The sequence below is a fragment of the Rhamphochromis longiceps genome, linkage group LG18 (assembly GCF_057381845.1).
Source record: "Rhamphochromis longiceps isolate RC_006_pf linkage group LG18, R_longiceps_female_GT1.1, whole genome shotgun sequence".
Taxonomy (NCBI): domain Eukaryota; kingdom Metazoa; phylum Chordata; class Actinopteri; order Cichliformes; family Cichlidae; genus Rhamphochromis; species Rhamphochromis longiceps.
In genome coordinates, this window is record NC_140574.1 from 37,354,012 (window position 1) to 37,366,211 (window position 12,200).

The window sequence follows — 12,200 nt, forward strand, 5'->3', positions numbered from 1 at the left end:
AGGGGTCCCAAGATGGAACCTTGGGGAACTCCACATGTGATACTTGTCTGCTCAGATGTGAAGTTACCTATTGATACAAAGTATTTCCTGTTTTCTACGTATGTTTTGAACCAGTTTAGTACAGTTCCTGAAAGACCTGCCCAGTTCTCCAGTCGTTTGAGTAATATGTTGTGGTCAACTGTATCAAATGCTGCACTGAGATCCAGTAAAACTAGGACTGACATTTTTCCACTGTCTGTATTCAGACATATGTCATTAAACACTTTGGTCAGAGCGGTTTCAGTGCTGTGGTTCTGTCTAAAACCTGACTGGAAGGCATCGTAGCAATTATTCTGTTTTAAGAAGTAACTGAGCTGTTGAGAAACTGCTTTTTCAATGATCTTACTTAAAAACGGGAGATTTGAGATCGGCCTGTAGTTGTTCATTTGTGTCTTGTCAAGATTGTCCTTTTTCAGTATAGGTTTGATTACAGCAGTTTTTAGTGATTCTGGAAATACACCTGACATTAAGGAAAAGTTGACGATCTGTAACAGGTCTGACTCCAAAGTCTTTGAGACCTTTTTGAAAAAACTTGTTGGCAGGACATCTAAACAGCAAGAGGAGGAGTTCAGTTGACCTAAGATGTCCTCCAGGTCTTTGCTGTTAATAGGGTGAAACTGTTTGATGGTGTTTAAACAGTTTTTTGGTGGACACAGTACATATCCTGGATCTGCTGTTGATGTACCAACTGCTTGTCTAATCTTTTGGATTTTGTCTGTGAAGAATTTGGCAAAGTCATTGCAGGCCATGGTCGAATGAAGTTCAGCTGCCACTGGCACAGGAGGGTTTGTTAGCCTGTCAACTGTAGAAAATAAGACCCGAGCATTATGGCTGTTTTTAGTGATGATGTCAGAGAAGTAGGACCTCCTTGCACTCCTCAGTTGTAAATTATAATTGTGAAGTTTCTCTTTATAAATGTCATAATGAACCTGGAGGTTTGTTTTTCTCCATCTGCGCTCAGCTTTCCTACACTCTCTTTTTTCATTTTTCACCAGTGTGGAGTTTCTCCATGGAGACTTTTTCCTTCCAGAGATAACCTTCACCTTAATGGGAGCAATAGTGTCCATTACATTTAACATGTTAGCATTGAAGCTATTGACGAGCTCATTGACTGAACCTTTGGACAGGCCAGGTGTTAATGGGAAGACCTGGTTAAAAATCTCACTACTGTGTTCAGTTATACACCGTTTTGTGATCACTGTTGTTGATATATTTGTGTGGCCTGAGATTTTACTTTCAAAGAAAACACAGTAATGATCAGACAGGCCCACATCAGACACAGTAACCTTTGAAATGCTCAGGCCTTTGGAGATCAGTAGGTCAAGAGTGTGTCCTCTATTATGTGTGGCCTCTGTTACATGCTGAGTCAGCCCAAAGTTGCCCAGAGTGTTACTCAGGTCTTTAGTCCCTTTGTCCTGAGGGTTGTCCACATGAATGTTAAAATCCCCAGCAATAATTACACAGTCAAAATCAACACAGATCACAGACAGCAGTTCACTGAGGTCATTAAAAAAGTCTGTGCAGTATTTGGGAGGCCTGTAAACATTAAGAAACACAACTTTGGATGGGGCCTTCAGCTGTAAAGCCACATATTCAAAAGACTGAAAACTTCCAGGAGATAGCTGCTTACATTGAAATGGTTCATTAAATAAGACAGCGACCCCTCCTCCTCTCCTGCTCACCCTGGCCTCACTGATAAAACTGTAGTTAGGAGGGGTCGTCTCGATGAGAACAGCTCCACTGTTACTTTGGTCCAACCAAGTTTCAGTTAAAAACATAAAATCAAGGCTGTGCTCAGTGATTAAATCATTAATTAAAAATGTTTTCCCAGCTAGAGATCTAATGTTTAATAAAGCCAACTTAAGTGTTTTAGAGGTATTACTTGTCCCCTCGTGTTTGGGAGCAGTCTGTGGCACACAAGGTATGTTTACTATGTTTAAAGATCTTTTAGAGTGCACCTCTCTGTGTTTTGACCAGGCCACATGTCTCCTGTCACCTAAAAGTACAGAAATTTTAAAACCTTCTAGTAAACAGGGTCCCAGCTTCTCCTGGGAAAAGTCACCACTGCCATAATCCTCACAGCCCGGACCCTTCACACATCACGCATCAGACTGCGGAGACAGGGCATGAAGAGGAACTAAGGGGGGCGAGGCTGGGCAATGTGACTTCGATTGCTCTGTTGAGGGTGGGGCTCGATGGCGAACCTTTGGCCGCTCTGGTGGGGGGTTTATGGGGGACAAAAAGGGATTGGGACGGGGGGTAGATCTGAGCCCAGCATTGACCCGCTCCATCATCTCCTCAGTGAATTTCAGGTGTGGGGAGGAGGGAGAAAGGGAGGGGGAGGAGGGTGATGGCCTGTCAGGGGTTTGGGGGACTGGGGAAGGTTGTGGTCCCTTGTCCTGGTCGTTGGTGTTGTTGAGAGAGTTGGAGGCAAATAGGGACCCCTCTTCTTGCCTTAGATGTCTCTCCTTTCTGAGGCTCTTCCTCAGATGCCATGGATGTCTCTCCTTTCTGAGGCTCTTCCCGGGTGGGGGCAAATGGAGCTCCTCCTCAAGGTTTCTGCTGGGCTTTGTCTGTTCTTGGAGTACTGTTTGTTCCTCTTTATGAGATAACTCCTCGTTTATCTCAGCCTTGGCACCAAGCACGGATGGATGACGTATGGAATAAAACAAGTTGGAGGTGAACAGTTTCACCCCTGACTTGTTAAAATTAAATCCATTTGCTTTGAACAGATGCCTGCGTTCCCAAAAAATATTAAAGTTGTCGATAAAGTGCACTGAGTGGTCAGCACATGCTGATATAAGCCATTTATTCAGTGTAAACAACCTGCTGAATCTCTCGTCTCCTCCTCTGACCGGCGGTACAGGTCCACTGATGAATACAGCTGCATTCAGAGAGTTTACAGTATTTAATAATCCAGTAAAGTCCCGTTTCAGAACCTCCGACTGTTGTTTGGACACATCGTTTGACCCTGTATGCAGAACAATGTTTGTCACAGTTGGATATTCATCTGCAATTTGAAGAATTCTCTCCTTCAGGTTGTTGACCATATCGTTAGGAAAGCAGAGGACTTTAGTGTTCTTACCGCACATCCTTTGTACATCCTTTACAGCAGAGTCACCCACAATCAGAGTTTCAGGCCTAGCCTTTAGCTTTCCCTGTGGCCTTTCACTTTTCAACAGATTTTCAGGCCTTACTTCGCTGCTTTTAGATGGATGGTTGTCCGATATAGATCCAGGGTCCTTTGATAGTGGAGCAAATCTGTTCTGCAGTTTCACATTCAGTTGTTTTGGAGGTTTGTTGTTAACCTTCCTATTCACGGTTGTCCAGTCCTGTTTCCTCCCGTATACAGGGGTAGAAGAGCTTCTCTGTCTCGTAGGAAGTGAAGGCCAGTCGGTTTCAGAGATTTCAGCTCGCTGTGCCCTGCCTGTGATACGTCCTCCCTCTTCCAGGAGACATGATTTATGTCTTGGTTTTGCACCAAGACAGTCTAAGGGGGGATTATCACTTGAGGATTTATAATAATGCACAGAGTCTACTTTCTTGGTCATGTTATCTGTGCTCCTTAGCTGTGTACTAGCTTGCTCATCGCCATTGTTTTGAATCAAAGGCAAGGTTGTTTCATTTCCACACAGTCCATTTACCTCCACGTTTACTTCTAAGCGATGAATTTTTGTCTCCAGTACTGCAATCTTCTGCAGGAGGCTGTGGTAGTCATCTGTGGAGAGGGAAGGCATCTTGTTGCTAGTTAGCCTAGCGGTTAGCACCTTTCTAGGCTATTGAGGCTGCTCGGTGCCCAGACGCTGTAATCAGGCTTCAGCTGTGTCTAGGCCACAGACACACGGAGCGCTGAGGACAAGGTAACCATAAAATGTTGCTGTTTCTGTTAAGAACACTCTAGTCCTAATGATCTACAAGTGTCCAGAAGTTATCGCAGGTAAGCTCACACGGAAAAAAGGGGAAAAAATCAGCATAAAAATCAATATAAGAAGCAAAGCATTCAAGAGCAAAGAGATGAAGCGTGTGTGTAACTGTTAACATAGAGCGTTATTCAATTTATTGCTAATGCAATCAGTAGTTGCATTAGTAAATTTTACATGCACTCGTCATCAGAAAGGTTGCCGACCCCTGCTGTAGGGCGAAGGACACACACACCCACACACATGTTTGAAAACATCCTGACACAAAGTTTGACATCTTGCTTTGGATGGTTAAGATTGCCAGGAGGATTGTTGGTGCCCCTCTCTCGTCTCTGGAGATCTACAAACAGGGCTGCATACGCAGAGCTACCTCCATCATCAGAGACTCCCACCACCCCTCTCATGGCCTGTTCTCCCTCCTGCTGTCTGGCAAGAGGTACAAGAGCACCCCTCCCCACCCACTCAGCTATTCACACAGCTATACACACACTATTTGATCTAATGATCCTCTTCTATGAAAGGACTGCTGCCACCTGAATGAGTGTGACTGCTTAGACCTGAGCTCGTTTTAGAATTTAGATTACGAATCGATGTTATTTATCCTTATTATTACTGCGATTTATCATTGACTTTTAAAAAAAATTGTATTGGTTACTGTAGAGGCTGGTGAGAAACAGTATTTCGTTTCAGTCAGAGTATTTTTTGAAATAACATACGAAATGACAATAAACCTTTCGATTGATTGATTTGATTATCTTTGTGAGAAATGTTCATGCATTTTCAAGCTTCTTTCCCTTAAATTTAATCATCACAGCAGGTTTCAAACTCTTATCCAAAACCTGAACTTTATGCTAATTTTACCATAAATGCAACTTGCATTGGGTCTGGGGAGGCTGTAGCTCAAGAGGTAGAGCAGGTCATCTGCTGATTGGAAGGTTGGTGGTTCAATTCCTGACTCTTCCAGTCTGCATGCCAAATATCCTTGATACTAACCCCAAGGTTCTCTCGAATGTTGTGGAATATACACTTTTCCTCTCGTGGTTCCGACATCTCTGCCTGAGCTTTGCAATCATAGATATCATATATGATTTCTGTCTAAATACGAGAACAAAAGTACTAAGGCTCTGACGTTAAGAAGCATCTTTGTCTATAACACAAAACATAATGGTAGCGTGTGGTAAACTCAGCGACTCATGAACTTAAAACATTAAAGCCCACAAGAAAAAAACGACTGAGCAGAAGTTGTAGTCTGTATAAACACAAGCTGGAGTTTAGCTCTCGAGACCAGTGAGACTTTACAATCTGAAATTCAAAACTGCCATTATATAATTTCCTTTTTTTAGTTGGTGTGGTTGGAGTAGAAAAAGACATTTAGCCTTACTTGACAATGCTGCGAGCTCTGTCGGGGTCCATGGCGCTGACTGAGCCCACCACTGTGCCCACCGCAACATCTTCTTTCACCTCATACAGGTAGCTGGCTTTTTTAAACACAGGCGGCTCATCCACATCATCCACGGCCAACCGAACCGTAGCCACGTCTTTTGGGCCTGAGGACACGAAGCGAACATATTCCTGGGTGTTCTGGACCTGGATCTCGATCGTGTATGATGGTTTCTTCTCATAATCCAAAGGCTGCAAAGGCAAAGAGAGAACGACTGCTTTCAGTAAAGATGTCTGTGGAAACATAAAGCCAGCCTGAACAATGGCAATCATCAATGTCCACTGAGGCCAACAAATGCATGTAGACAGATAAATGAGACAACAGCTTGAAAGATACATACATACATACATATAGTGTATACAAGTGTGGCATGGTCATGTAAAGTATCTGTAACAGCAGCTGGTGCTGTCAGGTTGCTGTGGTGATAGTGGGTCAGAGGTTTGTCACTAAAACAGTTTGTATCAATGTTGACACACACTCTCTGTGAGGACACATTTCTACAACACGGCATGGCTTTGTATTTTTAACAGCATATGTAAAACAGACTTAGTTAGCAGGATCCTTAGGAGCTGAAAGTGTGAGCTCTGATCAATTCATTTCAAGCCAACCAGTGATGTGAGAAAAATATCAATACAAAATAAGAAGCCAGTATTATCTGAAGGTGGCCAAAGCTATGGATAGTTTGACTCATGCTTTTTCAGTACACAGCGACTCAAGAACGTTTTCTTTTGGTCTCTATTATAACATCATTTGACCCCCAACGCTTCAAGTCCCGTTTTTAATGTTTACTGGTTAGTTGCTCTCACCTTTCTGACAGTGACGAGTCCTTCTTGTGTTTCTTTGTCAGTGGAAATGTCAAACATTTCCATCCCGTCACCGCTGATGATGGTGAAGTCCATCTCAGTGTTCTTTCCAATGTCTTTATCAGTGGCCTGAATTCTCCCAACGACAGAGCCGGACGTGGACGATTCAGGAACTCTGAACTGGTATATACCTGGAAACAGTCAGCTCCGTCACATCGGTGGGACTCACTCTGGTGACGGAGGTGTCTGGGGTTTTCTAGTTTTTGTTTTAACTCCCAATTATATTCAATTTGTCAATTGATATGAATGTTTTTGGACAGAATTATGGCTGCAGAATAATTGTCTCAATTGTGCAGGACAAAAACATGTCACAGGGGGCGATAGAGTACCAAACCCTGGGGAAGAATTAAGATCTGATAAAGGGATTCACGGGATTCTTAAAAGGCTTTAAACAAGATACAGACAGCTGACAACATTAAAGAAAAACCTGAATGCATGCTAAAGCATATAGTTAGGGCTGGACCAGGTGACCCTGAATCCGCCCTTAGTTACGCTGCACTAGGTGTAGGCTGCTGGGGATTCCCAAGATGCACTGGGTGTTTCTTCTTCAATCAACTTTTTCACTCACTATGTGTTCATACACCACTCTGCATTTAATTATTAGTTATTATTAATATCTGGATCTCTCCACAGCGTGTCTTTGTCCATCCTCACCCCAACCAATGATGGCCCCTCCCTGATTCTGGCTCTGCTGGAGGTTTCTTCCTGTTTAAAGGACGTTTATTTCGATCCCGCTGTCACCAAAGTGCTTGCTCAAAGGATGTCATATGATTGTTGGGGTTTTCTCTCTTTTCTTTGTATTGTTTCCTTGTATTATTTTCCTTTCCCTTACAATATAAAGAGCCTTGAGAAAGCTGTTGTTGCTGATTAGAAATAAAACTGAACTGAGTATAATTAATAGCTGTGTGTGTTTCATCACTCGTATACACACTGTGCTTCGTCTGTGCTGCTGTCTTACTCTGAGTGAAGTGGGGAGGGTTGTCGTTGACGTCAGTGAGAGTGATTTTAACCACAGTGCTCCCAGTGAGGCCTCCTCTCTGTCCACCCATGTCCTTGGCTTCGATCACCACCTGGTAGTGCTCCCTCTGCTCACGGTCCATGTCACCAGGACCCAGGGCTGTCCGGATCACACCTGAACAAAAAACAAAACTGTAATGTTCAGTCATTTTGTTTTTCATCATCGTGCTGACGTGTTGCTGGTGTGAATTAATATGCACGTCTTCAGATGTAATATGGCTTTATTTTCATTCCTGTTTTGGGTGGAGGAGAAACAAACCAACCATCTGTGGCACAACAATTTTCCTTTGGTCATGATCTGAGTTTTTAGGATATTTGGGGTTTTTTTGATTGATTTTCTATTATAGTTCTGTGTTCCCTGTTTTATGGGTCTTTAGGCACATGTTTGAGCTCCACAAGCATTGTCCCTGTTAAGTGGTCTTGATTTCAGTGTTTATTTCCTGTTTTATTTTGACACTTCCTTGCCCTGTGTGCATTATGTTCAGTTTTGCTTCTTCTGTCTTGTTACTCCTGATTTGTCCCTGCTGTGTCCACTTCACTCTCCTGTGTATTTATTGTCTCAGTCTTCCCGTGTGCATTGTGTGTTCTGTGGTCACGTGCTAGAGCCTAGTCTATGAGTTAACGGTTTTGAGTCTCACCTAAGCTATTTTGTCTTATGCATTTTGATTCCTTAAGTTCAGTAATAAAGTTATATTTAAGTTTATGCTTGTGTGTTTGGGTCTCACCCTGTCTGCCACACTGCGAAACCTGACACCTTTTTTTAAGTCAATAGACAATTAGTTAGAGCTGAAATCAATCATATTACAGGACTTATTATCTGACAAGTTCTCTAAACCCAGCTTTAAATCTTTTAAGCTGACATCTGGATTTACAGAAACATCAGTGTACACGGGTCAAAACAGGAAGTTGTTTACTGGAGATCTACAAAGTTTAAGATTAATGTCACCAGTTCTATATGTGGGAAAAAGTGAGACATTTAGCCTCAATTCTTTGTAATGACCAGCAGGGGACTCCTGTGGCTGCATCCACATGTGCATTAGGGTACGCTTGACTGTGGGACCATATCGGTGTATTCCTCGGTTTTATAGTCATATCCATCACATTTTTTATGTTTGCCTACAGAAAGCTAAAATGGGGACCCATAAAATGGTCAGCTTCAAGACTTTAAACTGGCACTAAGGTGATGTGATAGTGACAAAGTTCACCTTTAATCTGTGGCACTTTGAAACACGATCTTTTGATTTTTCGTCAGGTTTTTGGCTCTCAGTGTTGTACTAGTACAGTGTCAGAGATTTACAGTTAACAAACAGTCAGGTGAGTAAACAACACTGAGACACTTGAGATTGATAACGTGCGGCACGGGTGAATCTCAGACAGAGAGACACCCCGAACTGCAGTATTCGTCAGTACAGTGAGTGTGTTTGATGGTTAAAGTTAAAGCTGTGAACACTACCTTATTAGACTAATACTGAAATGAGTCTTCCTCTTTGGTTAAAGTCTCTTACCTGAATATGTCACACTGTAAGCTTGCTAGCATACTCATTATAGCTAAACTGGTACTGCAGTGTTCCAGTGCACATTTTCCATCTTTAAATGGAAACGATAAAATCATATATGTAACTGTCGTCTTTATCTGATGTGGGAGGCACAAAAACGTGCAAAGAGAAGTTGCACTGAGTTTTCAATGGTAGTTCTTTTTTTATTTTTACTGAAAAAAAAGATGTATTGTCTAAATTTATGATATGAAGCTGCAACAAACACGCTCATCATAAGCTCCCTGAGAACCTTTTGATTCACACTGTGAAGAACATCCTAGAAAGAGAAGAAAATAACGACCACATCCAGACTATGATTCCTGTACCATTCATTTAACAAAACACACGATGTGTTCATTTGGACTGTTTGTGTTATCTGCAGCTGTCCACGTTTGTGCCTGCAGAAAGCAAAAGAATCACCTGAGCACTTTTTATTCCTGTTATTGAGTGTTAGCACATGTTTATATTATGATATGGAAAATAATGATGAGGAAACCAGAGAAGAAAATTGATCAGCTTAGATCAGGTTTAAATGTTATTTCACTCATTTATATCTGAACACTTTACAGAAATTATTTGTTATTGTGGTCTAAACAAGTAATGTAATATGTCATTGTTCCTAAAATCTAAGTCTGTCCATAAATATTGATCTGTGCACCTGTTGTGTGGGTTTTGATGCTCCAATAATTCTACTAAAATGATTCTGATGACTCTTCTGTAGACATGTTGCTCCTTAGTGACTTTTTCACATTTAGCACATTTTCATTCTCCACATTCTGTCACTTAAGACTGATTTTGAACCATTATGTTGAATTTATGAGGATATAAAGTATCAGTATTTGGACATGACCCGCACCCACCCACTCACTCATCTTAATTGTGATGGCAGCTCTTTTTACACAGCTCGTGTCCACAGCTAAGACGACATGTGGCATGTCTGTGTAAAGCTTGTATAATGTCAGAGCTCGTGAAGAAGGCCCAGAAGACAAATCCCCAAATGTTTTAATGGCCAGTCCACATCTGACAGTCGGGGCAAGTGTGACAGGACTCACATAGTCTATTTATATCTCTCTGAATCACAACAGTCACCTCACTGCACTTTACCTTTGAAAAGTAAAAACCCCGCAAATGTATCAGCTTTCTCACATTTATCAGTTCTTACTTACAGACAGGTGAAAGTTACTGATCCCATTATGAAATACACCACAAATGTCTCTAATTAAGAAGTTCTTTAGCTGCATGCTCACATAATAGTGTGCCTGTCACTGCAAATATTTCTTTCTGAGCCTTTTAAGAATTAGCAGGTCGATCCGATCTGCCTTTCCTCTCAGTAACATTGCACAATAGGTGTATATTTTATATCTTTGTATCAGACCAAACTTTACAGTGTCGTGCAAGAACCTCATTAAAATGTGCATGTAAGAGTGAAATCCTGTGAAATTAGTCCACGGCTTTGGTTACACACCGTCAGCAGTGTGACATTATGGGATGTGTCCCTCACGTGTCACAGGCATGAGATCAGTTTCATGTGCTACAATTAGCCTATTTAGTTTAGCATTAAAGACTATCTTAAAGGAACACACGGACATTTTATGAAAAGTCGTCCTGCTTCAATTCAAACTTCCTCCTACTTTCCATTTAAATGACCCATTTACGCACTTTTAGTTCTAATTTTGTACGAGTAGTCCACACCAATCTGGAGACGAGGGGAGCTACAGGAAGCCGATAATGATCCTTCCATGTCTGTGTAGGGCCTCAGTCATCCAGGTCATGTTAGTCCAGGGAGCAACTGGACTTCTTTAAGTTTCCAGTCTCATAGGTGAGGAATGTATCGTGAAACTAGGCTGATTGCTGGGTGTGCAGCCAATGTTAACCAATGTTAATGGGTTTCAAGCCTAAGGAGCGAGGCTGCAGGCTATGGCAGCAGCAGGTCCAGTGAATGGACCAGACAACAATTGCAGTGGATTGGTCAGCTCTATAAAAAGGTAAAGGCAGCAACGGCTTTTCCAGTTTGAGTCAATTCTTGAAATACAGTCATCATTCTGATTCATGACGGAGCAGCAAAAGGTTTTGAGAATCTGACTATATGATGTAATAATTTGTTCTCTAAAGACACGTTTTACAAAAAGTTATGCTTTTGTCACGACTGGTATCATCAAGTACTCGATGTCTGTCAAACATACCAGTGTTTGGCTCCACAGAGAAGTATGGGTGTCCTTGACTGATGCTGTAGACCAGTTTGGCACTGTTCCCATACATTGTGTCATCAGCATCTGTAGCTGTCACCTGGGTGACCGATGTACCTGAAAGAGTTGCATTACCACGACTGTTACTGAGAAAACAAAAAGCAGAAAAGTGCAGTGAGAGAGGTCCTTACCAATATCAGACCTCTCAGGAACACTGGCAGTGTACACCTCTTTGCTGAACTTTGGTTCGTTGTCATTGATGTCGTGGAGTTTGATGATGAACTCGGTCTCTGGCTCCAGTTTTTGACCCGTCCACTTGTTGACCACTGTGGCTTTGAGGACATAAAAGGCCTTCTCCTCTCGATCAAGGCGGCGCGTGGCGTGCAGATCGCCGTTATTCTCATCAATGACAAAGATGGTGCCAGCCCCCTCGCCAGAAAGAACGTACTTCACTGAGCCATCGCCATGGTCCTGGTCTGACTGGAGCTGCAGGTGGACATACCCAAGTGAAGAAGTCGTCAACTGATGGTTGAGTTATTTAACATACCAGACAGACACTAGCTGCTCATACAGTCAACTCTTTCCACTTCAGGACACTGAGGTGAGGTTGCATTCCCAATCTACAAAATAATGAAAATAATGAAAGCACATTTTATTTTGAGTGATTTTTTTCTTTATTAAGATCATTTAATACATTTAGTAACAGCTGAACAAAGGATCCTGTCTTCAGTGTTCTACCTATGCCCACAGGTAGAAAGCTTCTTACCTTAAGCAGGTAAAGTAAGCAGGGGTTGAGGTGGGATGTCAAGCTGTTTGCAGAGCCAGCATCACCTGTGAGCAGTTTAGAGTTTCTCACCCTATCAGAGAGTGAGAAAATAGCCCACACCATGTGACCAGCACTGAGACTGGAGAGATTGTAAGAGAGAGACATGGTATCTGAAGAAACCCTCAACTTAAATGAGACAGTTCTCCAAAAGCAAAGATGGTGGGAGATTCCTTGAGAAAAAGCTTTTTACAATCTTTTATTGCTTGCTTTTTTCGTAATATAAGCTTTTCAACATACTCTCTTTCATAATCCTGTCTCTAAAAACATTTCTGCAGATGAAGGAACAAGAAGATAGACAGGTCTGGTGGTAACAGTGACAGGTTTACAAAAGGCAAACAGAGCAAAAGCAGAAAGACCGAGCGTGAACTCCACA

The 12,200-nt window shown here is 42.1% G+C and overlaps 1 protein-coding gene across 2 annotated transcripts in view; it reads right to left on the minus strand.

Annotated features, from left to right (window-relative positions):
* LOC146648804 (cadherin-6-like) overlaps nucleotides 1–12,200 on the minus strand; it is a 63,692-nt gene that overhangs the window by 31,187 nt on the left and 20,305 nt on the right. For both annotated transcript variants that reach the window (XM_085388250.1, XM_085388251.1), the window contains exons 3-7: nucleotides 11,193–11,487; nucleotides 10,999–11,118; nucleotides 7,222–7,395; nucleotides 6,207–6,394; nucleotides 5,341–5,591 (exon numbers count right to left, since the gene is read on the minus strand). In XM_085388250.1, the coding sequence (XP_085244376.1) occupies nucleotides 5,341–5,591; nucleotides 6,207–6,394; nucleotides 7,222–7,395; nucleotides 10,999–11,118; nucleotides 11,193–11,487 (1,028 nt within the window). The remainder of the gene's footprint in view (nucleotides 1–5,340; nucleotides 5,592–6,206; nucleotides 6,395–7,221; nucleotides 7,396–10,998; nucleotides 11,119–11,192; nucleotides 11,488–12,200) is intronic.